At 42.1% G+C, this 26,458-nt stretch overlaps 1 protein-coding gene and 1 non-coding gene across 2 annotated transcripts in view; both read right to left on the bottom strand.

Annotated features, from left to right (window-relative positions):
• The window catches only part of ARMH4 (armadillo like helical domain containing 4), a 122,043-nt gene that overhangs the window by 5,539 nt on the left and 90,046 nt on the right, over positions 1-26,458 (bottom strand). The window contains exon 6 of the mRNA XM_047079759.1: positions 1,936-1,967. Coding sequence (XP_046935715.1) covers positions 1,936-1,967 — 32 coding nt within the window. The remainder of the gene's footprint in view (positions 1-1,935; positions 1,968-26,458) is intronic.
• Positions 9,992-10,098, bottom strand: LOC124512727 (U6 spliceosomal RNA). Its single transcript, XR_006962237.1, has one exon. It is a non-coding gene; the product is annotated as a U6 spliceosomal RNA (small nuclear RNA).

Below are 26,458 nucleotides of genomic sequence, written 5' to 3'. Positions count from 1 at the left end.
GCTACCTCCAGATTCATAAACAAGAGACAAAATTCATCTTGGTTAAGCCATTGTCAGTGGGGTTCTCTGTCACTCATAGCTGATCTTAATCCTAACTAATACAGAAATCCAAAATAATAACAGCAAAAGGAATAATTCAGAACTTTTTAGAGCACTATTCTTTCTGGAGCCAAACCAACTAACAGAAATACCAATATTGGGTAAAATTAAATAAAGCAAAACTGAGAAAACGTCCTGGTGGGCCAAAGAGCCAGTCAAATAAGTATTTAGTTTTCAGGTTTAAGGGATTCTGTGACTTTCATCAGAGGCAATAGTTATACCAAACAGTTTCTGAAGATAATAACTCACAAGACTTTTATAGATGATAGCTAACTAGCTAGCTAGATAGGTGAAGAGGGGAAGTGAGGGAGAAAGGAAGGGAAAGAGAGAAAGATACATATACACACATATGTGTATGCACATATAAATGCACATTGCAGGTAAGTGTATAATATTTCACTCACAGAGTGAGTGGGGGATATGGGAAAGATTACAGTGAGTACCTCCAAAAGAGGGTCACAATATAAAGAAACAGGACCTCAAATAAGCCAAACATGGTTAGAATATCAACTATTTTTCTTTTTTTTTAATTAAGACATACTGAAAAAACACTACAGAAGAAAATAGAGAGAGGGCTGGAAAAACTCAATCCAGAAAACTAAGGATCACACATAAAATTATTTCTCTTGGTGAAAATGAGTAAAGAGAAGGTGCCAAGCCTTTGAGACAAGAAGGGTCTACAGAAATAGAAAATACAGCCTTTCTATAAAACTGCACAGATTTTTAAAAATTATGGCAAAGCTATCTATAGATACAGGTAAGAAATTTTGCAATATCTAACTTCAAAACTGCATGCAAAAATGTATTCTCTTAAGGGTTTTTTGTGCATTTTTTTTTTACTCAGAAGGATATTTTCTATAGAAACAATGATATATGGATTCCTAAATTCATCTACCAAAGCCTATTTCCTTTTCATTGCATCATATTTTCTCCTGAAAAAAAAAAAAAACAAAAAAAAAACAAGAAGCCCTACTAATGTGTTCAGTTCTTAACCTTCGAGCTTTTTTCCCCCTAAATCCTACTCGGTCCATCTGATCCTACCTCCCTTAGACAACTGGACCCGTTACAGATATGAAAATGGCCTCCGGTAACCTCAATATGCTTAAAATTTTCAATATCACGTTTAATACCTATGAATACATAATAGCCTCATTCTCAAAAACCATCCATGCTAAATTTTACTGAGAAGCACAAAGATAATAATGAGGAGAATTAATATAATCACACAATTTTGGGGCACCTGGATGGCTCAGTCAGTTAAGCAACTGACTTCAGCTCAGGTCATGATCTCATGTTCTTGAGTTAGAGCCCCGCATCAGGCTCTCGTCTGTCAGAGCAGAACCTGCTTTGGATCCTCTGTCTCCCTTTCTCTCTGCCCCTCCACCCCGTCAAAAATAAAAAGTAAAAAATCTTTTTAAAAAATAATAATAAAGTGTTTTTCAAAAATCCAAGGTTTTTCTTCCTTATGCAGGAGGATCAGGCTTACAAAAGCCTTGCACTGGGACAAGAAATGCTAAATACAATGGGATTACACTCCTGATTCCTAGAAGAAACTCCACCTTGATATATCAAGGATATTTTTCAGCTGAGCATACTACAGGATGCCTTCATAAGAAGGAATGGTGCTCCAAAGAATAAGGTGTCCCCTGCACTATACAAGAAGGAAATTAAAAGGAGGGTCTTCCTTCTTGCTGGCCACCTGGAAGTGACCTTGCATCTCTGAGTAGGTCACCAGAATCAGAATGATGAATTAAAGCTCAGTTACTCTGAAGATCTTTTATTTGACAAAGCCGTGCCCTTTAAGATAAATCTGAAGAAAGAAAATACTTCTCTTACCTTGTCTTTTAGTTTTTCCATCCAGCTTCTCACTAGGGAAAATAAGAGAATAAAATGTAAATAGCCATCTTTTTACTTATATTTCATTAAGTTAATTTGATAACTTATATTTCATGGTATTGAATTAATTTGATGCACTGGTTTCATTATATGAAATACTATGAAAGAGTCAACAGTATTAACATGACAGTAATAGTCTTGTTTTGATTCTCATTTATTTAAAACTGCAACAGGGGGGCACCTGAGTGGCTCAGTCAGTTGAGCATCCGATTCTTGATTTCCACTCAGGTCATGATCCCAGGGTCATGGGATTGAGCCCCATGTCAGGCTCTGGGGATGAGCATGGAACTTGCTTAAGATTCTCTCTATCTCCCGGGGCACCTGGGTGGCGCAGTCGGTTAAGCGTCCGACTTCAGCCAGGTCACGATCTCGCGGTCCGTGAGTTTGAGCCCTGCGTCGGGCTCTGGGCTGATGGCTCGGAGCCTGGAGCCTGTTTCCGATTCTGTGTCTCCCTCTCTCTCTCTGCCCCTCCCCCGTTCATGCTCTGTCTCTCTCTGTCAAAAATAAATAAAAACGTTAAAAAAAATTTTTTTAAAAAAAAAAAAAAAAAAAAAGATTCTCTATCTCTCCCTCCACCTTTCCTGTGTATGTGTGTGCACACGCTCTCCCTAAATAAATAAATAAACTGAAGGAATAAAAATTGATAAGGGAATGCAAAGTCAAGACAAAAAAATCAGAAGAAGAAAAGATGATTTATAAAGAGGAGAATCAACACTGCAATTTTTTATTTTTTTATTTTAATTTTTTTTCAACGTTTATTTATTTTTGGGACAGAGAGAGACAGAGCATGAACGGGGGAGGGGCAGAGAGAGAGGGAGACACAGAATCGAAAACAGGCTCCAGGCTCTAAGCCATGAGCCCAGAGCCTGACGCGGGGCTCGAACTCACGGACCGCGAGATCGTGACCTGGCTGAAGTCGGGCGCTTAACCGACTGCGCCACCCAGGCGCCCCAACACTGCAATTTTTTAAATAGAGACACATCACACTGACGAGAGGGGTATGAACTGATACAACCTTTTGGAGATGTGAGGAGGGATTTGCAATCTATATTAAAAGTTTTTTAAAGGTTTAATTTTTTTCATCCAAATTTCCAGTTATCTTAAACAATCAGTGATATGCACAAAAATTTTTGTTAAATGCTATTTACTGTAACATTATTTGTAGTGGAAAAGAACATGTAAACAACATTAATAGCCAACCATAGATAATTGGTTGAAATACTCACAGGAAAACAAAACCTTAGGTTATATCTACAGAGAGGTATATTACACAAAAACTTAAATTATTTAAAGAAAAATACTTGATACGTTACAAATGAAAAAAATAGGGTATATATAACATAAGCCCAAGTTTGTGGATAAAAATATTATGTATATAATTGGGATAATGTACATCTAAGTGTTAAATGAATTCCTCAATGGGTTATAGAATTATGGGTGATTTTCTTTTATTCCCTCAATATTTAGAATTTTCCAAATTATTTATAATTTCTTTTTTTTTAATTTTTATTATTATTTTAATACAATGTATTGTCCAGTTGGCTAACATACAGTGTGCTCCTGGTTTTGGGGGTAGATTCCCGTGATTCACCGTTTACATATAACACCCAGGACTCATCCCAACAAGTGCCCTCCTCAATACCCATCACCCATTTTCCCCTCCCCCCTCCCACTTTCCCATCAATCTTCAGTTTGTTCTCTGTATTTAAGAGTCTCTAATAGGTTTACCTCCCTCTCTGTTTGAAACTATTTTTTCCTCTTCCCTTCCCCCATGGTCTTCTGTTAAGTTTTCTCAAGTTCTACATGAGTGAAAACATATGCTATCTGTCTTTCTCTGACTGATTTATTTCACTAAGCATAATACCCTCCAATTTCTTACTACTTTTAAGTTAAAAGAGCCCCAGACAATTCTGTAGACCTTTGCAAATGGAGGTTAATGCTGGATTGCTGACAGAGATGAGCACAAGAGGTTAGGGCCCTTCCACTCAGATAATTCCTCAGCCCACAACTACAGATCCATTCTAACCTCACTGATTCTAGTTTGTTTTCTTTCTTGAAATTTTATTTAGGGGCACCTGGGTGGCTCAGTCCATTGAGCGACCAACCCTTGATTTCCGCTCAGGTCATGATCCCAGGGTCATGGGATCGAGCCCTGTGTCAGGCTCTGTGCTGAGCATGGAGCCTGCTTAAGATTCTCTCTCTCCCCCTCTGCCCCTCTCCCCTACTTACTCTCTCTAAAATTAAAAAAAGAAGAAGAAAGTATAGACTTCTTAAATCACTATGTTGTATGCCCGAAACTAACGTAACATTGCGTATCAACTGTACTTCGGTTAAAGAAAAAAAACGGCAGGTTCTCCCTCCCGTCCACTAGTGTTCTCTCGTGCGTAGCATCCAAGGCAGAGCAATTTGCCCTCTCCCAGCTTGTCCAGTGGGAAAAAAAGTGAAGAGGGAGAGATTAATGAAGAAATTGCAGATAAAATAACATTTCTATGTATCCTATCAATTGTAAGTATGGTTGGTTTTTAACAGACTGCCTGCAAAGTAATTTCCTTTATTTCCAATAACAAAATTTTATGGCTACATTTATCCCAGATAGACCCATAAATTCCCTTTCACTAAAGAGGAAAGGGATGGGAGCAAGAGGAGACCCAGGGTTTGTCTGAGCTAATAATTAAGATTTGTTGGACACTTCACTAAAAGCTTGCAAGGTAGGTATTATCATCCCCATTTTACAAATGAAGAAAATGAAGCTTAAGTAAAATGCCGCAAGCCACACAGCTAAAAATGGACTGAGCTGGAATCTGGACCCAGACCCTTATGGCTAAAATATATGCCTATTCAGTATGCCAGTGGGTTGCTTTGGGAAGGGGTGTGGCCATGTCAGAGGACACGATAGGGCTATTTCAACTTCTGGAGATAATGGCATACCCAGATTGGGGTGGGACGTGTATCAGCTCACCTGTTATTCTGGCTTGCTCTTTCTCTATTTGCTTCTCCTTGTCTCCTCTCTCTGACAAATGTCCTCCTCTCTCTGCCTCAATGTGTGTCTCCTTCCAACTCTGCCTCTCACTCTGGTTTGTCTCTTTCTTCCCCTTTTTTCTCCTTCTCTGAGTCTGTTGGTCTATATGACTGTTGCTCTCTGTATATATGTCTTCTCTCCCCCACTATTTGTGTGTGTGTGTGTGTGTGTGTGTGTGTCTTTGTATGAGAATAAATTAGATCTATCTTAGTTCCATCTTAGGTCTATCTTAGCCTGAGAATTTTCCCAACTCAGTCCTGTGTACAGAGTTGCTCTGCATTGGAGAACAACAGCCCTGGTGGCAGAAATCCTGAGATGAAAGTTAAAACCCAGAATGAGCAATGCTGAAGATACTGAGTATGAGATAAGAGTACATGGTAGCACCATGAAAAAAGAAGAATATAGAAAACAGGAACAGATTCCTGGGGTCATGATAATGATTTTACTCTGACTATGTGGAGTTTAAAGTATCTGCACAATATCCCTGGGGATGTTTCTGTTGGCAGTTAAGATTTTGGATATGGAGAAACCCAAGCTGATGACCAGGTTTGGGGTTCACCAGAATGTTCATGAAAGCAGAAGTCCAAAGAGTGAATAAGATCTAAGATCACCCTGGAGTATAAACTGTATATTAGACATGGTTCTCCAGAGAAATAGATAGATAGATACATAGATAGATAGAGATACATATATAGATATAGATATAGATATAGATATAGATATAGATATAGATATAGATATATAGAGAGAAGAGTGAGTTTATCATAAGAAATTAAGCAACTGGCTTGTGTGGTGATGGAGGCTGATAAGTCCCAAGATCAGATCAGCATGGTGAGTCAGCAAGCTAGAGATCTTGGAGACCTGATGATGTAGTTCTAGTTCAAGAGCTAGAGGCTCAAGATTCAGAAAGAGCTGGTATTTCCATATGAGTCTGAAGGCAGGAAAAACCTATGTCCCAGCCTGAAGGGGACATCAGTCAGGCAGGAAGAATTCTCCCTTGCTCAAAGGTCAGCCTTTTTGCTCTATTCAGGCCTTCAGCTGATTGGATGAGGCCACCCTCACTGGGGAGGGTGATCTGCTTTACTCAGTCCATTGATTCAAATGTTAATCTCATCCAGAAACACCCTCACTGATACACCAGAATAATGTTTGGCCAGATGTGTGGGCAGCTCATGGCCTGGTCAGGTTGACCCATAAAATTAACCATCACTGAGTAAGACTGCACAAGACCAAGGTCACAACACCAAGAAATTGCAGTATTTAAAGGCCAAGAGAAGGCCAGAGGAAGAGATGAAGGAATAGTCAGAAGAGCTCAGAAACCTGGACTGTTCATACGAAACAACCTAAAACAGCTAGTTTCAAGTGTTTATGAGGACACTTCTCACATTCTATCGATCAAGTCTTTTGTGCAAGTAAAGCCAAGCCCATTGGTGCCCCACAGACCACTTCCTTCCCATGCAGGCCTAAGGGTCTCTTTGCCTGAGGGTATCTTCCAGTCATAGGAGCCCACATGGGGCTAGCCAGAAGCACTGAGGAAATACTGTTCTAGAAGCCATCTTTAATCAATGAGGGCCATGAGTTGGTGAGTATATTAGCTCCCAATTGCAGCTATCACAAATTCAATGGCTTAAAACAACATAAATTTGTTATCTTATACTTCTGGAAGTCAGAAATCCAAAGTCAGTCTCATGGCTAAAGTCAATGTGTCAGGACTGGTTCCTTCTGGAAGCCTTAAGGGAGAACATGTTTCCTTGCCTTTTCCAGCCTCTAGAGGCTGTCTGCAGTCCTTAGCTCATGGCCCCTTCCTCCATCTTCAAAGCCACCCGTACGACACTTGAATCTCACTCTCTCTAAACTCTGCTTCCTTTGTCATATTTTCTTCTCTGACTCTGACCCTCCTACTTCTCTCTTATAAGGACCCTTGTGATAATCTCCCCATCTCTGGGTCCTTAATTCAATCACATTTGCAAAGTACCCTTTGTAAAGGTAACATATTTACAGGTTCTGGGTCTTAGGATGTAGACATCTTGGGAAGGAGCACTATTGTGCCTCCCACATTGGGTAAACTCCCCAGATTTCCTCCCCCCTGAGGTGTGTTCCACACAGCTTCTCAAGGATCCCCTAAGAGCAAGGAGCCACAGTAATAATCTCCTCATGCACGCCCCCTTTGCTGGCTCTCCAGCCACCCTGTCTCACTTCCTCACCCCCTCGCCATCCTTCCACACCAATCCTCGCACACCAACTCCTTGCACACCAATCCAGACTCAGGGTCTGCTTTTATGGAGAATTCAAACTAAGATCCCAGTCTAGTTCCACCACCACATAGGTAGGCCTCCCCTACACCACACCAACTTTATTTATTTTGTAAGTTAAAACAAACTCTTAAAACGAACAGAAGTAAGGCACAAGAAAGAAAGGCAAGCTGACCAAGTCCAAGGCAGACGCCGTCTCCAATGATTTAAACTAATTCTAATTGAAGGGCTCAGGCTACCTGGATTTATAAGAGATACTCATTCCATAAAGCATTGTGTAAGATGTACTTCATACCTAGTTCCACTTAGTTCACATTTGATTTTGAAAGGGTTATACAGTCTCCTTACTAGTGAAATTTTCAAGATCATTTACATCTTTCAATAAGGTGGGAAGCTTTATTTTTTGTCCATCAATGAAAAGAAAAATGTATATTCCACCTAAATAAAAAATGCAATGTCAGAACACTGTCCTTTGTTCAAAGCATATGTAACTACATTTCAATTACAGGGTTTCTACAGTGTCAAGAAATAAATGGAGACCAGCTCTTTTTCTTCCTTGTTATTTCACCATAAGTGTCTCTTGCAGCCCAAGAACAGCAAAGCTTTTTTCCAACTTACATAACACCTTTAAGAATAATAAAATAAAACTTACTGTTTTAAATATTGTCTGCATGATTTTGTAAAAGTCTTAAGTTTTTCCAGCTACACACTATTCTCTAACGATGCTAAATTTACCTGTTTTAACAATCACAGAGAAGCTCTATCCATAATCATTTGCTCTTCACATAATTACAGAACAGCAAGATTCCGATGAATAGAATGACGTCCTTCTTTGCATAGGGCTAAGTGAGCAGCAATCGTGCATCTGAGAAGCAATTAATCCTGAAGCCTCTGCACTGAGATTTGGAGAGAAGGGTACAAAGAGCCCAAATACCCTAATCTCTACTTTCACGTAACATTAAGAATGTCTTTAGTTAACTGCAAGCTGAGGAACAATACTAAATACCTACCAGGAGGATGCAAAGAGAATGTCTTGTAATCATCTGCACATCTTCCCGGGATCACTTAGAAATGCTAACCATACTGATGAACTATAAACTGTATGGCTACCAACTCTAGTGAGGAGAAGGCTGCTATGAACTTCATCCATATGGAAATACATGACGCATAAATGAAGAAAGCACCCCTCCACGTTTGCTTTTTTTTTTTTTTCCCAAAAAGAGAAGCATGATATACAACTGCTCACGAGGGAGAAAACAACTTGTCATGCCCTTCCTCTACACCTGATTGAGAGGGAACAAAAAAAGTCACTGGGCTTTGCATGAAACTCCCTTGAAAGTTCTGTTGAGTGTGGAGGTTTCTGATCTATGATTCTATCATTCCACGGCATCAAGTCCATGATCAGGGCACCTGAAATTCTCCCAACTCACTCCTATACTTCTCTCTTCACATTTGTATTATCTGATTTTCAATCCACTGGTGAAAAAGGAAATAGTGTGGTCTTCATACTTCATTTTTTTTCAATATATGAAGTTTATTGTCAAATTGGTTTCCATACAACACCCAGTGCTCATCCCAAAAGGTGCCCTCCTCAATACCCATCACCCACCCTCCCCTCCCTCCCACCCTCCATCAACCCTCAGTTTGTTCTCAGTTTTTAAGAATCTCTTATGTTTTGGCTCTCTTCCACTCTAACCTCTTTTTTTTTTCCTTCCCCTCCCCCATGGGTTTCTGTTAAGTTTCTCAGGATCCACATAAGAGTGAAACCATATGGTATCTGTCTTTCTCTGTATGGCTTATCTCACTTAGCATAACACTCTCCAGTTCCATCCATGTTGCTACAAAGGGCCATATTTCATTCTTTCTCATTGCCACGTAGTACTCCATTGTGTATATAAACCACAATTTCTTTATCCATTCATCAGTTGATGGACATTTAGGCTCTTTCCATCATTTGGCTATTGTTGAGAGTGCTGCTATGAACATTGGGATATAAGTGCCCCTATGGATCAGCACTCCTGTATCTCTTGAGTAAATTCCTGGCAGTGCTATTTCCGGGTCATAGGGTAGATCTATTTTTAATTTTTTGAGGAACCTCCACACTGTTTTCCAGAGCGGCTGCACTAGTTTACATTCCCACCAACAGTGCAAGAGGGTTCCCATTTCTCCACATCCTCGCCAGCATCTATGGTCTCCTGATTTGTTCATTTTAGCCACTCTGACTGGCGTGAGGTGATACCTGAGTGTGGTTTTGATTTGTATTTCCCTGATAAGAAGCGACGTTGAGCATCTTTTCATGTGCCTGTTGGCCATCCGGATGTCTTCTTTAGAGAAGTGTCTATTCGTGTTTTCTGCCCATTTCTTCACTGGGTTATTTGTTTTTCGGGTGTGGAGTTTGGTGAGCTCTTTATAGATTTTGGATACTAGCCCTTTGTCCGATATGTCATTTGCAAATATCTTTTCCCATTCCGTTGGTTGCCTTTTAGTTTTGTTGGTTGTTTCCTTTGCTGTGCAGAAGCTTTTTATCTTCATAAGGTCCCAGTAGTTCATTTTTGCTTTTAATTCCCTTGCCTTTGGGGATGTGTCAAGTAAGAAATTGCTGCGGCTGAGGTCAGAGAGGTCTTTTTCTGCTTTCTCCTCTAGGGTTTTGATGGTTTCCTGTCTCACATTCAGGTCCTTTATCCATTTTGAGTTTATTTTTGTGAATGGTGTGAGAAAGTGGTCTAAAAATATGGAACGCTTCACGAATTTGCGTGTCATCCTTACGCAGGGGCCATGCTAATCTTCTCTGTATCGTTCCAATTTTAGTATATGTGCTGCCGAAGCGAGCACATACTTCATTTTTTTTTTTTAATTTTTTTTTCAACGTTTATTTATTTTTGGGACAGAGAGAGACAGAGCATGAACGGGGGAGGGGCAGAGAGAGAGGGAGACACAGAATCGGAAACAGGCTCCAGGCTCTGAGCCATCAGCCCAGAGCCCGACGCGGGGCTCAAACTCACGGACCGCGAGATCGTGACCTGGCTGAAGTCGGACGCTTAACCGACTGCGCCACCCAGGCGCCCCTACTTCATTTTTTTTAAGAGAGAGGATGGGGAAGGGCAGAGAGAGAGGAAGAGAGAGAATCTTAAGCGGGCTCCATGCCCAGCACGGAGCCCAATGCAGGGCTCGATGTCACGACTGTGAGATCATGACCTGAGCCAAGATCAAGAGTTGGATACCAACTCCGCCAACTGAGCCACCCAGGCACCCCGATAGTTAATTTTTAATAGAAAGATTACTGTTTCTGAAGTGCAGTCTCATCAGGCTTCCGGGGCAAAGTCAAGTTTGTATGTGTGTTGCTTGCCAGATCCACTGAATGTAAAATTTCCCATCTCAAGATAGATGTGAGGCATTAGTTACCTAGTGTCCATCAGTCCTGCCTGTAGTCCCCTGTTCTCAAGTTCATGGAAAGTGATAGCCCACTTTAGCTTCATGACAAGGTCCCCACACACCCTTCTCCTCTACATACAAATGTGGGGCTTCCACTGATCAAAAGCTATGGCTTGAGCATAGAGTGAGGCAAAGAGAAGACTAGCCAGTCACCAGGTAACCCTGAAGTCTCATTTTTACCAACGAGTCATCTAAACTTGCTGGCATGATTCTGCTTGGTCAACATGAAGCTCCCACTTCCCTAGTGCCAAGGCTCGGCCAACAGATGTCGATTAGACATGGGGAGCTGAATGAGTACTAAAGTGGTTTTCAAGGCAGCTTCAAGGTTTGTTCCCAAAAGTTCCACTTACCAGTTCATAACGTGTCACTCCTCATAATAATGGGCAAATACCAAGCTGCACCCTCGAGAGAAATGAAGGCAAATCTTTGGTTAAGAGCACCTGAGCACCACAGTTAATACTCAAAGGAAGAGCTTTTCTTCCATCTTAAATGGATTACTTGGAAAGAAAGTTTCCCTGAGCTCTTGATCCTTCGGAAAAAACCTAAAGGTCTCTCCAACCCACTATAGGACAGTCAGCCGGTGAACAATCTCAGTCCCTACCTTTGCTCCTTCTAAATCTCACAAGCAAACTTTGCACATGCTCCCTGGGAGCAGGTGTTCAACTATACGGGGAAACTTTTTATTAAGGCAGTAGAGCCAATCTCAAAGTCCTCATTGTTTAACCATCTTAAGACATACCTCTATTTTGCCGGGTTCTTGAGATTCTAATCCTCCTGTCCGTGATGCTTATTTCCTTTCCCTCATGCTGGACTCTTTCCTTGTGCAAACTGTCATTTGTCACCGGGGCTTGTTTTTCCCTGGGTATCTTGTCCACCCTGCACTGCAGAAGTGTCACTATAGATGAGTTGTTTCTTGTTTGCTTGTGCCAAGGATGCCAGGGGCTTCACCAGGGGCTGGAACCTACCACCTGGCTGTATAGTAATTTCTCAGTTATAGGTTCTTGCATGATGAAGGCAGTCCTTGGGCTTCAGTGTCATTTTTCTCCCTTGACTCAGAGCATCAGGAAGAGTGATATTCCCTTGCTGTTCCCCTGGCTCATGTGGGGGATTTTTCTAGATCCCCTTTCACCAAAGAGGCATTTTTTCCAGAACGCCTCCTTATGCAAAGGTTTTAGTCCCTGCTGCTTCCCTACACCAGCCCAAGGCTTGTCAATTGGCCCCACGTTGGTGTTAAATTCTACCCCTCATCTCAGCTTCTATATGTGGCCCACGCTTCCCCTGGGGTACCACAGCTCTAGCTCAGGAGGCTACTGTTTGGGATTCAAGCTGCTGCCGGTGGCAACAATGGCTTTCTTTTCAAGCTCAGGTACATATTTAAAATTTTTGTTTTACTTTATGCAGAATTTCTCTGTCTCATACTGCTGGAACTGGACAGGCAGACTCAACTTCTAACCAGATGTTTTTGTTTTTTTATTTATCGAGGTAAAATTCACGTAACCTAAAATTGACCATTTTAAAGCCTACGCTTCAGCGGCATTTAGCACATTCACGGCGTTTTATAACCATCACCTCTATCTCATTCCAAAATGTTTTTATCACCCCAAAGGAAACCCCGTACCCATTAAACAGTCACTCTCCATTCTTCCCTCCTGCTAAGCCCTAGTAACCACTAATCTCCCTTCTGTGTCTATGGATTTACCTATTCTGGATATTTCATGTAAATGGAATCCTATATGACCTTTTGCATCTGGTTTCTTTTAGCGTAACGTTTTCGAGGTTCATCCATATTACAGCGTGTATACAGATGACCAACAAGCACATGAAAAGATGCTGAATAGGGGCGCCTGGGTGGCGCAGTCGGTTAAGCGTCCGACTTCAGCCAGGTCACGATCTCGCGGTCCGTGAGTTCGAGCCCCGCGTCAGGCTCTGGGCTGATGGCTCGGAGCCTGGAGCCTGGAGCCTGTTTCCCATTCTGTGTCTCCCTCTCTCTCTCTGCTCCTCCTCCGTTCATGCTCTGTCTCTCTCTCTCTGTCCCAAAAATAAATAAAAACGTTGAAATTAAAAAAAATAAAATAAAAAAAAAAAGAAAAGATGCTGAATATCATTAGCCATTAGGGAAATGTAAACCAAAACCACAGGGGACACCACCTCAACAGCCACTAGGAAGGCCATAATGAAAAAAAAAATGGAGAATCACAAGCGTTGGTGAGAAGGTGGAGAAATCAGCACCCTCGTCCGTTGCTGGGGGAAATGTAACATTTGCAGCCACTGTGGAAAACGATTTGGTAGTTCCTCAAAAACTTAAACATAAAATTATCATATGAGTCAGCAATTCCCCTCTTGGGTATATGCCCAAAAGAATTAGTCCTCAAACAAATATTTGTCCACGAATCTTCGTAACAGCCTTATTCACAATAGCCACAAGGTGGAAACAATCCAAGTGTCCATCAGCGGATGAACGGATAAACAAAATGTGGCGTATCCATATGCTGGAGTGTTACCAGCCATAAAAAGGATTGAAATACTGACACATGCTACAACATGGATGAACCTTGAAAACATAATGCTAAGTGAAAAAAGACAGACACACCAGCTGGTGATCGAAGATGAGGTAAAGAAGCTATCTGGGCCCTCCTGGAAGCTGGGTAGATACCATACAGAAGGGAAAGGGTGTAATTCATAGTCCATCACACATACTCAGCTCTTCCTGCCGCAGGCCCCATAAAATACCCGCCTACCGCACTCCCTACTAGAACAAACACCCAACATTACATTCAAGCCAGCCTGCCTAGATGACTGCAAAACAGGAGTCCCCTCTTAATTAAAACAATTTCCCACTTTGGGGCGCCTGGGTGGCGCAGTCGGTTAAGCGTCCGACTTCAGCCAGGTCACGATCTTGCGGTCCGTGAGTTCGAGCCCCGCGTCAGGCTCTGGGCTGATGGCTCAGAGCCTGGAGCCTGTTTCCGATTCTGTGTCTCCCTCTCTCTCTGCCCCTCCCCCGTTCATGCTCTGTCTCTCTCTGTCCCAAAAATAAATAAACGTTGAAAAAAAAAATTAAAAAAAAAAACAACAATTTCCCACTTAAATTATTTATTTCTCTGGAGTAACCACAAAATATTCAAATTCAACTGCCAGACCATAAACAGAAGAGCCAGAAACTCTTACCCAAGTTTCTTATTTGATATGTATTCATTCCATTACAAGAAGAATCCAACGTTTATTAAGTATCTAAATAATACCAGGTACTGTGTCAGAAAATATCTGCAACACCTTGCATATTTATGAATTAAAATAAAGCTTGCAGTTATGTATAAAAGGGAGGAAGAGAAATTGAATTGTATTTTTTCAGCAGACATAATTAAACCCCAAAGCTCTGGGCATCAATTAGACACTAGAAATAAAATCTGATTATCCCAGAGACTCATTTCCAGACGAACACTTTTATGAGTTGCCTAACTGTGCATGGTCCTGAGTTAGCCATCAACCAAAATGGACTTGTTTTTACCTAGTAACAAACAAACCTTGAGCCCATTATGAGTTTCTTCTGAAGAAGCAGCCAGAGATCTTTCATTTAATTGGCAATATAACCACCTACATTATTAATGATAAGTTTACTTTCCTCTTAATATAGAAGTCTAAAGGCCATCGGTGCTGTAGCAAGTAACAAATGTACGCTAAGAACTTACCAAACAACATCCACTTTCTCCGTGGCTCTACATTATCGAGAAATATTTTCCCGAGATTTGTGTGAGGTTTCAGGTTCACACAGAGGCATCTGCAACTGACTTCAGAGAGAACTGCAGCTACTCTGAACATCTTAAGCCTAAGAAAAAGGCTTCCAAGATTTTAAAGTGGCTTAGGACAGAGTGACAAATTAAAATTCAAGACCCAGTCGTTCCCACAGGGCCAAAAAGAAGTCAAATATAAGGATAACCAGAGGAGTCTTGCTTGATTCTGCTTTCTCCCACCACACGCTTCACAGGAGGCTGCCTTCATTTTCACCCTAGTACCATCAGAGCCTTCACTGGCGTTTTCCAAGCAGTATTTTTGAAAGGCAATCTGATCACATCAGCCCCTGCTTAAAACCCCTTCAAAGCTTCCTACTGCCTTTAGGGAAAAATCTAAACTTCACGTGGCTTACGAGGTGCGCACGATTTCAGTTCTTACAAGTTAAGCGTGCCACACCTCCAAATCTTCACACTTGCTCTAACTTCAGTCTCCACCCCTCTTCTTCCAACCCACCTCTACTCGTTCTTCAGGCTCAGCTGAAAAGAGTACTTTTCACAGAGGTCTGCTCTGGCCCCTACACTGGGTCCCTCTCCGGGGGCACCCAGAGCATCCTGCTGTTCTGTATTGTTAACCTGGTAATGCAATCATAATTGTTCTTGTTCCATGACTGCCTTTCATGTTAGTTGATTAAACTCTCTGAGATAGGGGTTGTCTGTCTTGCTTGTTGCCGTGGCTCCAACACCACACAATACCTGGCACTCGGGAGACACTCTTTGTTGAATTAATGAATCATCTTCTACAATAATACATTCTCGTGGGGACTGAGGCTATTGTCCTCACACATTTGGAGCCAGATAAAAGATAACCGAGCTAATATAATTAATATGATCCTACCGAGTACTCTCTGCAGGAGGGGTTCTTAACAATTTTTGAGTAGTGGACCTGGACCTCGCTGTCAGATGAAGACTATGGATTACCCCTTCTTGGAATAATGCTTATAAATGCATGACAGAAGATATATAGAACTCTAACGAAATAATTATATTCGAATCCCACTATCAAATTATGTTTTAAATTAGTGATACAATAGTAAATACACCTTTTCACTGTTATTAAATAAAGAGGTCTAGTGGCAGGTCTAGTAACTACCATGATTTCAAAGTAATGATGAGCATAAATAACATACTGAGATTATCCGTGATAACTATAATGTTGATATAAAAATAGCTGTGATATTTATTAGTGAGAAAGACACACAGCTACTGGCATGGCTACTGGCTCCACGCATAATTAAAACACTAAAATTCAGTCAGAAGTTAGCGAAAATAAGAATGTCATTTTTGTCATCCAACTTCATGGACCCCTCAGGAGATCCCTGCAAAAGCCAAATAATTGCACTGCCTGGCTCTCTCACTGTGGGGGAGTATAGGCTACCTGCCTCCCACCCCCCCAACACACACCTGGATCCACAACCACATCTGTGCAGTGTCCACGTTTCCCCTGCGTGGCTCCCATATGTTGGTTGAACATGGCAGGGTACCAGTGCAGGTTCATTCCCGTGGGACAGAGGGATCCCCCAGTAGGCAACTTTGCCTCAAGAACTCACAATCAACCTGGCCAAGACATTCTCAGAACTGTCCTTCCTCTCCTCATCTGTCCATTCCCATCTGTCCTTTCCTCCCCTTGTCCTCCTTCCTTCCACCTGTCCTCTCACAGAAGTCACACCGGCACCGAAAAGTTCATCTGAAAGCTCTCCCAGCCTACACCATTGCCCTTCCCTTCATCCTTCCCAGGTGTCCTCATGATAAATCTCCTGCACACACAACCCCATCTTGATCCTGCTTCCAAGAAGATCTGAACAAACGCAATCCTCCTCCCCTTTTTTTGTTTTTATTTATTTTGAGAGAGAACAGGAGAGGGGCAAAGAAGGAAAGAGACAGAATCCCAAGCAGGCCCCACACTATCAGCCCAGAGCCCAATGCAGGGCTCAAACTCACAAACCGTGAGATCATGATCTGATCCAAGATCAAGAGTCAGACACTTAACCGACTGAGCTACTCAGGCACCCCATGCAATACCTTTTAATCAAGGAGAAAAGAAAGGCCTATTCAACCAGGTTTATTCAGACCTGATTATTCTGAAAATATCTGGACATTCTACATTTACAACGCTTTACCAATACCTAACACCTGATTGCATAAAAGGGCTTTTCAGAGCATTTTGTTTTAAAAATCTTTCCCATCAACTCTTGTCATCCAAAGGAAGGCTCACATAGGGTTAAGGCCAAGGACTAGCCTCCCTGAACAGATGACAGTGGCTCATTAAGGAACTTGGAACAGGAACAAGAGAACTGAGAGCTACAGCCACCACAAAGACTTTATTTCAATAAGACGGTTTGAAGATTACACAATGTCAACCCATTAGAATACTCCACTGTCATTCCTGAGAGCCCCTCTGACAAAATCCTATGGGTATGAAGTGAGTACACAGGAGCTCCACATGCACAATAGAGAAGCTAATACACCGGGTGGCCAGCTGTAACTCAGAATCGAAGAGAAGGTGCTGCAGACACAGGATTGTGGCAAGTAAATCTTAATGCGGAAGAGGGAAAAAGACTGTTTACAGCACAGAGCATCTCCCTTCCCCACTCTCCACCCCTTCCACCAGGGATTTCAGGTATAATAACAACATAAAAGGTAATATTAGAACCAATATTAAAATAAATAGGGAACAGGAACACTCCACAAAAGGGGAAATGTAAACGAGCGCAGAAGAATCAAGATGAGAGAAATAAACAAACATGAAGCTTCTAAGAGCTGATGGAGAGAGATGTGCTCGTAACACCGCAAGTGGAAAGCTGGAACACATTTTCTGACTGGGACCTCTTCTGGTGTGTTGGTTAGATTCCACAGGGCCCTTAGACGAACTCCTACTTCTGGTACATTGTGAGCTAAATCAGTTGTTATGGGCCACCCGGGGGACCTTACCATGACATATAGCATGGTTTCTAAGGTGTAATGCCCTCTGCGTTTCACTTTTGTGGGGGCGCTGGGTGACGCAGTCAGTTAAGCGTCCGACCCTTGATCTCAGCTCAGGTCATGATCTCCCAGTTCATGAGATTGAGCCCCGTGTAGGGTTTCACACTGACATCTAGGAGCCTGCTTGGGATTCTCTCTCTCTTCCTCTCTCTCTGCTCTCTCCCCCACTGATAGGCTCTCTTCCCACCCCTTAAAATAAACATAAAAAACTTTTTTTAAGAAAAAAACTCTTTACTCTCAACAATAGCCAAATTGTGGAAAGAGCCTAAATGTCCATCAACTGATGAATGGATAAAGAAATTGTGGTTTATATATACAATGGACTACTATGTGGCAATGAGAAAGAATGAAATATGGCCTTTTGTAGCAACATGGATGGAACTGGAGAGTGTGATGCTAAGTGAAATAAGCCATACAGAGAAAGACAGATACCATATGGTTTCACTCTTATGTGGATCTTGAGAAACTTAACAGAAACCCATGGGGGAGGGGAAGGAAAAAAAAAAAAAGAGGATAGAGTGGGAGAGAGCCAAAACATAAGAAACTGTTAAAAACTGAGAACAAACTGAGGGTTGATGGGGGGTGGGAGGGAGGGGAGGGTGGGTGATGGGTATTGAGGAGGGCACCTTTTGGGATGAGCACTGGGTGTTGTATGGAAACCAATTTGACAATAAGTTTCATATATTGAAGAAAAAAAAAACTCTTTAAGAAAAACACTTTTGGGAAAAGAATTCACTCCAAAATGTAAAATATCCTGTGCTTCCTTATGTAAATAGAAACATGGAGGTAAGGGGTGGATTGCGTCCCCCAAAAGGATATGTCAGATATGTTGATGCCGTAACTGCCAGTACCTCAGAATGTGACTTAATTGGAAATAGGGAGCTTTCAGATGTAATTAGTTAAATTAAAATGAGGTCCTTCTGGAGTAGCATGGGCCCTGAATCCAATACGACTTGTATCCCCATAAGAAGAGAGAGGCACGCTGAGAGGAGAGGGCCACATGAAAACCCAGACAGGCAGGAAGAAGAAAATGGCCATGTGATGACAGGCAGAGATGGGAATGATGCATCTACAGGTCAAGGAACACCAAGGATTCCCCATAATGCCTGAAACTAGGAGAGGAGCACAGAACACACTTTTCCTCAGAGCCTCAAGAAAAAACCAACTTTGCCAACACCTCGATTTCCATTTCTAGCCCCCAGAAAGCTGAAAGGGTCAATCTCTCTTGTGTTTAGCCACCTTGTTAGTGGAACTTTGTTATGGTGGCCCAGGAAACTGATACAATAAGCTTTAGGGCTTCTCCCCCCGACACTTCCCCGTCCAGCCTTCCCGCCTCTGCTACCACCAGGTTACTGATATATAAATCTCATGTTAATGTGCCAGGTTTCATGGGGTTTGAGTCCATGCTGGAGATGGTCCAACACTCTCAGAAACTGGATCCTCGGTAGCAAAACTCAGCCTGCTGATGATGCTAAGGCCCTGAGTCACCTCTTTGTTCCTATGGAACAATTTGCATGCTGAGGCGATCCAGCTCAATTCTGGCCTCGATATATTACACTTTAATGGTACTTTTCTTCCAAGAACACTTACGAAAATTGCCTCATTAATTCTCACTGCTCCCTTGTGCAGCAAGACAGGGACAAGTGTGATTATCTCAATTTTGAAGACAAAGACCCTGAATTCTAAGATCCCAGGACTATGAAGAACATTGAGAGGTCATCAGCCCCAGAAAGGCCCAAACTTGTTGCTCAGCGGAATCACCTGACAGCTCAGCAAAAATACAGATTCACAGGCCTAGCCGCCCCAGGACACAGCCCAAGAGTCTTTATTTCTTTTTTTTATGTTTATTTTTGAGAGAGAGAGAGAGAGAGAGAGAGAGAGAGAGAGAAAGCAAGCAGGGGAGGGGCAGCAGAGACGGGGGACAGAGGATCTGAAGCAGGCTCCGTACTGACAGCACAGATCAAGCCCTGTGTAGGGTTTCATGCTGACATTAAGGAGCCTGCTTGGGATTCTCTCTCTTCCTCTCTCTCTGCCCCCTCCCCCACTGTGGGGCTTGAATTCATGAACCATGAGATCATGACCTGAGCAAAAGCTGGACACTTAACCGACTGAGCCACCCAGGTTCCCCCAAAAGTCTATATTTCTAAAGTTGCCCACATACCTCCCCCCAGTTTTTTTTGTAACCTGACAAACACAGTTTGTGAACTGGCATTTGGGAACCACAGAGAGTCTAGTCTTTCTCAAGTTTGGGGAATATGTGGGCAGACCCTTTTTACAAGATAAAAATGCTTATGATCCTCAGGTGATAACAAATTGTTTTTATTATAATGTTACTTAAATAAATACCGAAGTCTATATATAAACCCCTAATCCTGGTAGCTCTTTTATATGACTATAAAACTAAAACAAGTTCATAAATTAAATAGAATCCCAATAAAATCCAAAATGACACCGGCAGTCAGTGATTGTCACAGAACCAGTCCCTGACAGGTCTGCATGCTCAGGCCATACATGTTGCAGGAGACTATCCTCCTCCACTCTTCTCTCCAAGAACCATGACCGGGCCTGCCCTCCTGCAGCCTGCCTCGATACCATGGTCTTCACTTCCTGAAAACGTGATCATAGGCACCATGTAAATGCAGGCTTCCCAATCATATGCATATTCAGCTATTAGGAGTCATTAAATAATCTAATACAGGCTTACCCTGGGGTGTTCACATTATCATCCAAATGTGAGCACAGGATTTAAAATTTCTTATAGTGAACTTGTGGACCTCCTTTTGATAAATACTGATCTACTCCATTTGCCTTTTCCTGGCAGGGTCAGAATTCAGTGAACATTGACTTCAAATGCTTGGTAATAGTTAACGCTATACTATGCTTATTATATAGCAGACACACTGTTCTAAGCCTATTACATACACTAACTTCTTTACTCTTCATATTAACCATGTACGGTAGATACAACCATTATTTCCATTGTGCACATGATAGAACTGGGCAAGAGACAGTAAGCAATTTGCCCAAGATCACACAGCTCCTAAGGGGCAGACCCAGGATTTGAACCCAGAAAGTCTGGATCCAGACTCTGTGTTCTTCAACACTAACTGTATATACTTTTCAAGGGAGGTATTTGCATTCCAAGATTTGTAGTAGAGTCTGATTTCTCTCTACTCCCAACAAGTAAGTAGTAATCTGAGTGAATGGATCCAGGTTGGCAAGAGTTGCAGTAACGAGGAGCTTGAATGAGGGGTGGGAAGTTGCATTGCATGGGGACAGGAAAAAGGGGCCTTAGGGACTCAGCAAGCCAAAAAGCCAGGCAACTCACCTAAGTAGGCATCCATCCAGAAAAGCGAGGTAGAGTAGAAAAATCTGGGTAGACACCAATAGGAAGAAACCAAGGAAACTGGATGAGTAAACAGGTCTGAAGCAGAGTGAGGCAGAGTGAGCAGAGTTCTGCCTCATCTAGTTTAGAGAAAACTTAGATGTTTTCTCTAAGCAGAAAAGGAAAACATCTGCAGCCTTGGGTATGACAGGGAGGGAGCTGTTACAGTTGCCTATTTAGCTCCAGTAGAATCCTGCAAAAAGGAACCCCAGGCAGCTGAGTATAAACTTACATATGTTGCCTAAGAGGACCCCCTCACAAGAAAGATAAAAGTGACACTCAACTCTCTGGAGAATTAAAGTCACAAAAGCTCACCATAGGAAAAATCCAAGGCTTCTTCCTCAAAGACAATTGCATCTTTTATCTTGTCATCTACCAGGTCATTAGATGAATTTTGCTCCCTAATACTTCTCACATTCTAAAAATATAAAGACATCAAGCTAGATCAAGTTGGTATAGACTCGATCACAGGTGAAGCAAGATTAAATGATTGCTGTAACTCCAATGAATGGTCTGCTTTTCTAAAACCTTATTTGGACATAATGAATAGGAGCCCTCCTAAAACTGGGTTTGTGTTGTAATGATAAAAGTTAGGTGCCCATAAGTAAACCTTTGACTTCATAAATAAGAAAATCAACCCACTGGACTTAGGATCAAAATAGCATTAAACCTCACTGATGAGAGAGAAAAAAACAACAACGCAAAATCAAAGATCATGCCATTGAGAATAGACGATCTTTCCCGGCTGCAAGATATACTTGCTTCTGAGCTATAAAAAAATGTCATAATCATAGATACTCACATTTCACATTTTTTTCAAAGAGCCTCTCTCTCTGTCTGTGTCAGCACTAAGTTTTATATTTGATGGTTTCTGCACCACAAGTAGTGTCTATTTTAGGTTACAAAGTAGAAAGGAAGACATAGGCCCAGAAGAACCAAATGTTTGGAACCTGATAAGCCTACGTAAATTCTGTGTTGACTCATTTCAACAATTTATTGACCTTCTTCTGTGACCAGGTGCTTGCTGGATGGCAGGTACAGAGATTTCAGGACCCAGTTCCTGCCTTCAAGGAGCTTACAATCTCACAGAGAAGACCTAGTGAGAATTAATATGACAAGTGGTTAAGTCCCCACAGTGGCAAAGATGGCTGTCACAAATAACGAATGAAGGCATTCATTAACAAGTATTTTTACTCCTGTGGAAACTCGGGGTGGTGGAGAGGAGTCTCCCTTACCCTGAGGGATTTCAAAATGAATGACTCTGCAACATGAAGTGCCACATAGCAAGCTCACCCTACTAACAACTTAGGCACCTCCACTAGAGCTCAGAATGGGAACAACATTTGCTTTTTTAAGTCACAACTATTGAATCCTGATCCTGAATCTGAGTTTGTTCCTCTTATGATGCAATGTTCCTATGGTTCTGAGAGCGAATGATTCTACCCAGAAGAATTTTTGATAAAGCCTTTGGATCCACCTAGATTCTCACGCAGAGAATAAAAACAACTGACTCAAACCTGGATTTCTCAGTAATTTGTCTACAGTGCACTTCTCAGGTCCCACAACATGACATTCGCCTTTAACTTGTTGGCTTCAAGTGGAGCACTTTCCAGGCAGCCTTAACTTCTGTGCCTTGATTTTCCAACTGGCAAGGCAAATGCTGTGAGTAGAACACTGTCTGACCCTGCGGACGCAGTAATATGGAAAGGGGCTGGGACAAACAGACCCTCCTCCAAGGTCTGCAGAGGTTGGAGTATAGTCTTGGCTGCTTTACTCAAACCCACTTCAACAAGGAGGATTGTGATCCTTTGCTTATTATATCAGCTAACCTCTAGTATACACCTACAGGGTGCCAGCTCTGGGTTAAATATTTTGCAACCATCTCCTGCAGCTTTCAAAACAACTCCAATGCCATCCCAATTTTATAAGGAGGAAGCCAAAGAAAAGTTAGGTGCATGGGGCATTCTAGAAGTTCTTGATTTGAACTGCCTCTCGACTTCAGTGCTTTCTATCAAAGTGTTTTCAGATTGTTGTCTGTGTGCTTGTTTGTTTACTACTCTGCTGTATTCCTTCAGTAGGCCACACCCCTCCATCTTGAAACAATCCTTTCCTTACATTCTGTGACACCGGGCTTCTCACCTGTCCGATCTCCAATTACTCCTCCTCAGCCTCCTTTAGGGGGTGTGACCTACTCTACCTCACCTTTCAATTATTAAAGTTTCTCTGTTCCACACCATCCTCCTTCTCCCTCTAAACTTGCTCCCTAGGCATTATCATTTACTCCTATTACCAACCAATGTTGATGACTATAAAATATGTAGCCCAGGGGCACCTGGGTGGCTCAGTCAGTTAAGTGTGTTACTGACTCTTGATTTCAGTTCAGCTCATGATCTCACGGTTCATGACTTCGAGCCCTGAGTCTCTGTTGTCTGCTCTGACAGCACGGAGCCTGCTTAGGATTCTCTCTCTCCTTCTCTCTCTGCCCCTCCCCTGCTCTCTCTCTCTCTCAAAAATAAATAAACATTAAAATAAAAAAAATATGTAACTCAAATTCAGCCTCTCCTCTAAGCTCCAGACATCTCTCTCCTTCAAGTGTCTCTCATGCACCCAAAATTTAACTCCTGATCTCTTCCTCTTCCCACCCTTACTGTACCCCGAACTTAGGTCCTCCCCTGGTCTTCCCATCTCAGTAATGACACCACTCCCCACCCAACTGCATCAGCCAAAAGCTTACAAGTCACCTTGAACACTTCCCTTCCCTCCATTCCAAGATCCAATCATGGAGACCTTTTCATTCTACCTCTTAATTTAATCTTGAGTCCATCCACTTTCTCCTTGTCCCAGTAAGAGCCACCTTTCCTCTTGCCCAGTCTATTGTGACAAGCTCCTCACTGGCTTCCCTGCATCTGTTCTTGCTCCTCCTCTACTCCATTTTTTTATATAGCCTTCCTCACAAGACATCCTGTAGCCAAAGTGATGCCTTTAAAATTCAGATAGCACATTCGAACCCTTCAATGGCTTCCTGTGACTCACAGCATGAAATCCTGAATTCTTGTCCTAGCAGCAAGATTTTGCAGGTTTGGTCCCTGTTTGATTCACCAGCCACCACATTCTTACTCTTAACCCCAGGCACACTGGCTTTCATTCCTGTCCTCAAATACTTCTTACCTCCAGCCTTCACAAATCCATTGTGTTTGCCCGAAATCCTTCTTTCTCAGCCTCTACCCCTCTTTGTCTACACCTGAGTTCACAAACACATTGCCCAGGAAAGCCTTCTCTGACCCCCTCAGGTCACTGCCCCTACTGTAAGATCTCTGGCCACCTACTCTTCTCCTTCAAGGTGCTCATCATAATTGTAATTTAAAGACTGGTGATTGCTCGATTAATGTCTGTGCCCTTCTCCTTATTAAAATGTCTGTGCCCTGTCATGAGGGCAGTCACAGTGTCTGAGAGCTTGCTGGGGTATCTTTAGCACCACTGGATTCTCGCCCAAGTTTCTATTACTTTGGGTAGGAAAGAATGTCTACATGTGTTGCGGGTCACATCACCACCCTCTTGAGACAATCATGCATGTGTCTTTATGTCTAATGTCTTTCACTTTCCTATGCCATTTATACATATGTTATGTGAATTTATACATGTTATCATATGCTACATTGTAAGCTCTAAAGAGCCACTAAGTTGGCTTCTTAGAGTTGGGATGCTAAGAAATTAATACTGAGACTCAGTGCCATTCAAGGAGTGTTTCTTCTACTGTCCTCATTTTATAGGTAAGAAAACTGAGACGCAGAATCTGTTGTCCCAGGGCTCACAGTCTGGTAAAGCACGTGAGTGATGCTCTACCTGTGAATTTATGAATGATCGCATAAGCCATTTCACTTCTCACAGGGAGCTGAGTTGGCACATAGATTCTATGGCATTATCAAGGCCACTTTCCACACCTTCCATTTCTATGTTGACTAACTGATCAGAAAAGCTTTGAAACCATCTTGTAATATGCAATGAAGAGTCAGCTACCTACAAGGTTAAACCTATATGGCTTCCTGACTACATTAAATGCAAAGACATTCCTTCTTTTCCCTAAAGCAATTATGTGGGAACTGCATTTGCCAGTAAGACTACCAACGCCTGCAGTGTTACACAGAATTTTTTGTGAGGGCTTGAGCACAAAAATACCACAATGAAAATTTAGATTAAAGTATAATTTTCATGCCTCACCAAAGTGCTTCCATTTCATCTGTTTGGTCCAGGACAACCAAAAATGCTCATTATTCCCCACCTGTCCTGGGTCTGACCATGGAGGCACCCTTTCTCTCGGATCTAGATTTCAAGAAAGACACAGACCACACAGCCATGGCTAAATGGAAAAAGCAATGGAAGCCTGTGTGACTTCAACTGAAATGGCCACTATGGCTTCCTGGAGTCCTGAAGATTGCTCAAGCCATGTGCTTGCTAACACATGTATCAGTGGTCTTCACTCCAGAGAGGAAATAAAGCACTAAGAAAAAATATTTCCAATTTGATCCTCTATGGGGCCACGTTTCCTCTGATTTACTAATTCCGATAGAGAAAGCAACAAAATATGTCCCAGGTGAGGCAGATGTATGCATCCTTTACATGCTGCCTGGAACAAAAATAAGCATTCGGTTAAATTTTTCAATCATTCATTAAACAGATAGTTGTAAAGGCTTATGAAGCACATGAAAGTGTGCTAAATCCGGGGCACCTGGGTGGCGCAGTAGGTTGGGCGTCCGACTTCAGCCAGGTCACGGTCTCGCGGTCCGTGAGTTCGAGCCCCACGTCAGGCTCTGGGCTGATGGCTCAGAGCCTGGAGGCTGTTTCCGATTCTGTGTCTCCCTCTCTCTCTGACCCTCCCCCATTCATGCTCTGTCTCTCTCTGTCCCAAAAATAAATAAACGTTGAAAAAAAAAATTTTTAAAAAAAAGAAGAGTGTGCTAAATCCATAGGAGAAAGTGAGGTGAAATAAACAGGGCTCTTTTCTCGTTTCAGAATCTTCTTCAGGTATTGCAGATCATATATGCAAACAACTTTAATGTAAGGCAACATAATTATCTCATATTTAATTAACTAGTAACGGAGCATCTTTAAAGCGGCATGTTAGCAGGTAATATTCCTTATTTCCTTGCTCAAAGCTTCGTCCATGGACTAGCAGCATCAGGGCATCGCCTGGGAGTTTGGTAGAAAGGCACAATCTCAGATGCAATCACATAACTACGGAAGCAGAATCTGCATTTTAATCAGATCCCCCAGATGATTCAAATGCTCCATGAAGTTTGGAGAAGCACCGCTTTACATTATTTGGCACTCAGTCACTGCCCACCAGTGACAAAGTTGATGGAAGCTGACTTCAAAGCAGAGACTCAGATTTTTATAGAATAAATGCTTAATACCTTGTTTTTAACGTGAATCTCTGAGGGATTTGTTTTAGGACCTAAACATACAAAATGGGATTCTAAAGCTCAGCAAACTACATGTCCTTGAATTTTAATATCCTATGAGTACTCAGACCCTTACCTGGAATGCTAAAGGGTTTTAAAATATAGCTCTATTCATACTGATAAGAGCATTTTCTTTTAAAGCTTATCAT

The sequence above is a fragment of the Lynx rufus genome, unplaced genomic scaffold, assembly GCF_022079265.1.
Source record: "Lynx rufus isolate CCGP_SWC_20201006 ecotype Redwood Valley unplaced genomic scaffold, mLynRuf1.p SCAF_17, whole genome shotgun sequence".
Lineage (NCBI taxonomy): Eukaryota > Metazoa > Chordata > Mammalia > Carnivora > Felidae > Lynx > Lynx rufus.
This window is presented reverse-complemented; position numbering and strand designations above follow the sequence as displayed.